The sequence below is a fragment of the Sinocyclocheilus rhinocerous genome, unplaced genomic scaffold (genome assembly GCF_001515625.1).
Source record: "Sinocyclocheilus rhinocerous isolate Xijiao unplaced genomic scaffold, SAMN03320098_v1.1 scaffold2358, whole genome shotgun sequence".
In the NCBI taxonomy this organism is placed as follows: domain Eukaryota; kingdom Metazoa; phylum Chordata; class Actinopteri; order Cypriniformes; family Cyprinidae; genus Sinocyclocheilus; species Sinocyclocheilus rhinocerous.
The window spans coordinates 257,000-261,208 of NW_015627543.1; the positions used below are offsets into that span (position 1 = coordinate 257,000).

Below are 4,209 nucleotides of genomic sequence, written 5' to 3' on the forward strand. Positions count from 1 at the left end.
CTTGAGGTATTCGGTCAATCACAACGCACTGGATAGCTGGTCAATCAGCGTACACCTCGCTTTTCAGAACGATGAGCTTTGTAAAAATCGAAAAAACGCGTTTCAGAAAGGCAGGGCATAGAGGAGCAACAATAATGTACATTATGTGGAAAATAATGTGTTTTTTTAACCTTAAACCGCATAAACACATTGCATTACACCAAATACACCAAATAATGTTCTTTTTAGCAGCATCATATGACCCCTTTAAACAACACAAATATATTCGCTATTTGCCATGGTGGATCGATTTGATCCATGATCGTCATTAAGGGCTGCTTAAGAATAAGCGTGCACATCAGATTATCTTGACTCACTGAACCTGAATCAAATTAGGATTAGTGAGATTGCGTGAATTTAAATGGTCGTTTATGAAACTGCTTTAGTCTCGATTGATTTGTTAGGTTATTTCAAGTCAGGTTTTGGACATAAATCCCCACTTTTCTTAGCGTCTTTTATGAAACAGACCCCGGGTCTGTCTTTCTTTCTTTATTGGTTTTATCAGCGGGCTGAAGATCTACAGCGCCTCCTACTGTGTAACACCGTATCCTTACTACTCAAGCAATTTGGGTGTCCACTAGTCTCACGTAGCCAGACCTATAGACTGACGGTCTGAAGGTCTGGAATTCATGGCAGCTTTCTTTGGCCAAGGCCCGCACATGAGGCCGTTTGACCGACATGTCAAACAACCAATCACAGTTCGTTTCGTTCATCGTCACGTTTCAGGGCGTGGAAATGTCGCCACAATAACAGACTCTCTGTAAAACTCTCGGACATATTTTAAAGATTCTATGCCACGAACTTTAAATATTTCACATACTTTTGAAAATCCAGCGTTTAGTTGATCCTGATAAGCGCTCGTCATCACAGTTGTAAACACGATGGCTTTCTTCTTTCGTGAGGGAGTTTGGCGTCACGCCATCTTTGTTTCCAGGCGGAACGTTAAAGAACGCGACAAGCACGTCTACCGGAAATCTTGTATAATTCAACCAATCCGAACGACGATTTCGAAACTCCTGAAGTGTTTCCACTTTTGTGTGCCATATGCATTAGACGTTTAGCCAACGGTCCGTGGGCGTGACGTCTGAGGCTGAGACTAGGTGTCCACTAGACGCGACGCGACACCGCGACAGAAACAATCAAATATCACAGCCAATCAGAAGCGTGTGTGGGCGGGCTCTCTATGGAAGCGCTCTGCACTCACAACGACCTGGATAAGTTTATAATCTAATTCGTAAATATTAAACCTTTTTAACATTATTAAAAGTACATACTGAGTTACTGATACCATGTTATGGAATGCACTCTGTTCGCAGTGAGTTCACAGTTTTAACGTACATCTTTGCTTTAATTTATTTTCGAGATCTGACTGTTGTTGCTTTAAGTATGGCTATAAATGCCACGCAATATGATAGTCAAACTCACATTAGACACTTTTAACATTGAATAAAGCACATAATCTGTACCTGAGATTATTTGTTGTTCCAGCAACGACGTCGCGGAAATAGAAACCGTTTCTAAAATAGAAATTTCATGTGTCGCCATGCGGCTAGTTAGGACAAAACCTCTGATTAACATGAAAAAGATACATTTATCGCATGTCGCGGCATTGCGTTTAGTTAGGACACCCCTGTTGAAAAAACCAGCATATGCTGGTTAGGAATGTTTTGACGCTGGGATGCTGGTTTAAGCTGGTCCTTTGCTGGTTTATGCTGGTCCTTTGCTGGTTTAAACTGGTCCTTTGCTGGTTTAAGCTGGTCCTTTGCTGGTTTATGCTGGTCCTTTGCCAGCACATGACCAGCATAAACCAGCAAAGGACCAGCAGGTACGGTGTTAGACTGAGAACAAACTACATTTATTCAGGATAAATACTAATGAATCTTACTTTTATGTTTAAAACCCTCACTGACATGTTTCTGCTATGCGACCAGCACTACACAATTGTTTTATGCTCCTTTGAGCTCTTTCTTTTTTGTGATTTTATTGAAGGGTTGCACCATCTGTGTTGCACTGAGAATCGACACTATTGTTTATGAGAATTTCATAAATTCAGTGATAGACTACTGAATCTTTTGTCTGCTTAAAAGTCGAGTTTTTGCGTATTATTTACATTCTCACATAAAAAAACTAAACAAAAGCAATACTCACATATTGTAGCTAGATAAACCAAGAGATTCTCCTCAGAGTCAGACTGACCGTCAAAACCGTTAAAATTTAAAAGGCTGAGATTCGCGCTTCAAGACGTGACGTGTTGACTCGTACAGTGGTTGTCCAGGCAACTGAAAACATTTTAAATACTAGGGGTGGATTTGTATGAAAACCAAGTTTGTGTGTGTGTTAATGCGATTAAGGTCGTTAAATGGATTTAAAAACACGTTTAAGTGTTTGCTCACTCAGCAGAGATAAATTAGAAACCATGATTATAGGCGGAGCTGCTGTATGACATCACTGCAGGTTAGTGAAATAATTAAGTGAAAGTGAAACTAAATTAAACAGATGAGCTGGAAGTTTTTAGAAACATCAACCTCTTTATTCAAACACTGAAACTATTGATCACATCTGATATTCATTCATAGGTAAGTGATCCAAGGAAGAGCTTGTTCAGCAGTTTTGAACTCTGAAGTAAAATCAGAATTAGAATTGACTGTAAGGTTTTATGTGTGCTCTAAGTTCAAAACCTAAAGATTAAAGATTTAATAAGAAACAAAGTACATGAACTTAAGACAGAATGGACCAATAAAGTCCAATAAAAACTACAAATAAAACGCAAATATATTATAATACATTACACCTGGTGTTTGCAGGTATTTATTTTGTGGTGAGGTAAGTTTTGTAAGCTAATTGTTTATATAAAAAATATAAATTTAACCCTTTTTGTTGTTGTCTTTCATATATAGGAGGAAACTTGTATTATAATGTTGTTGTAAAGACCTGTTTCATACACATTACATTCAGTTTCAGTATTGTAATTCTAATTAGCACATAACTGACAATCAAATACTTTAAAAAAAAACAGCAATTATTAGTTTATTTTTTATGTAGGATCTCTGTAATTTCAACTCCAAATATAAAATTCCCTCTGTTTTGTTACCTTTACCACTGTATGCAATTAAACATGGGCACGGATATAACCATGAACTGACCTTCAGTTTTTCGAAAAGGGAAATTACCCAAAGTTAACCCACAAGTTAAACCAGTTTACAAGACTGAATACTTATATTGTCATTACTTATCTTTTCAGTCATGGCATCCTCCAGTGGTCCACTAAATGAGGAGCTCCAGTGCTCCATCTGTCTGGATGTGTTCACTGATCCAGTCACCACTCCATGTGGACACAACTTCTGCAGAACCTGCCTGAACAAGTTCTGGACAAACACACAGACCTGCTTCTGTCCATCCTGTAAAGTAACATTCAGCAAAAGAACTGATCTCATGATTAATACAAACAGGGGCACCATTATGGGGGGGAAGGTTACGATGATTCAAAGAGCCCTGGTCAGAGAGGTGGACCCCGGAACGCAACCTCTACTGGGGGGTACAAACCAACCCACGCTCCTCCGAACGCAATCTCTACTGAGGGGGAAAAACAAACCCCCGGTCCCGCTCCCCCGAATCCGATCTCTAAGGGGGAGAAACCAACCCCAACTCCCCCGAATGCAATCTCTACCGAGGGCCCAAGTCAATATGACATTCAGAGGGCCCAGAAACCATATTGGCACCCCTGAATACAATGCTGAGAGTGTTGCGGAACACTTTAAGGAGAAGCTCAATCTAGGAAGATCTGAAGTGTTGTGTGACATCTGTGATGAAAGAAAGCAGAAAGCCGTGAAGTCCTGCCTGATGTGTCAAAGCTCTTACTGTGAGACTCACCTGGAGCCTCATCACAGAGTCCCACGGTCACAAACATAACACTTTAAAGGCCAAATTAAATGCCTCTTTTTTGTGCGTTGACATGTTGAAGAACATGTCCCCCAGGGTCCGCATAAAAAGGGTGGTCTGGGGCATGGTTCATGTGAATTCCTGTACGGTCCGTTTCTGATGTGAATGCAATCTTATTAAATCATGGAAGTGAACCGCTATTAAAGATGTATGAATGTGTATTTAAGTGTTTACTCACTCGCTTTCCTGATAAGCATGACTGACGCGCTGCAGCAGAAAAAAAAAAAAAAA

At 39.9% G+C, this 4,209-nt stretch overlaps 1 protein-coding gene across 1 annotated transcript in view; it reads left to right on the forward strand.

Annotated features, from left to right (window-relative positions):
- The first annotated feature begins 2,546 nt into the window (after positions 1 to 2,546).
- The window catches only part of LOC107730749 (E3 ubiquitin-protein ligase TRIM39-like), a 12,908-nt gene continuing 11,245 nt past the window's right edge, over positions 2,547 to 4,209 (forward strand). Inside the window, exons 1-2 of the mRNA XM_016541669.1 lie at positions 2,547 to 2,615; positions 3,281 to 3,534. Coding sequence (XP_016397155.1) covers positions 3,283 to 3,534 — 252 coding nt within the window. The 5' untranslated portion in view covers positions 2,547 to 2,615; positions 3,281 to 3,282. The remainder of the gene's footprint in view (positions 2,616 to 3,280; positions 3,535 to 4,209) is intronic.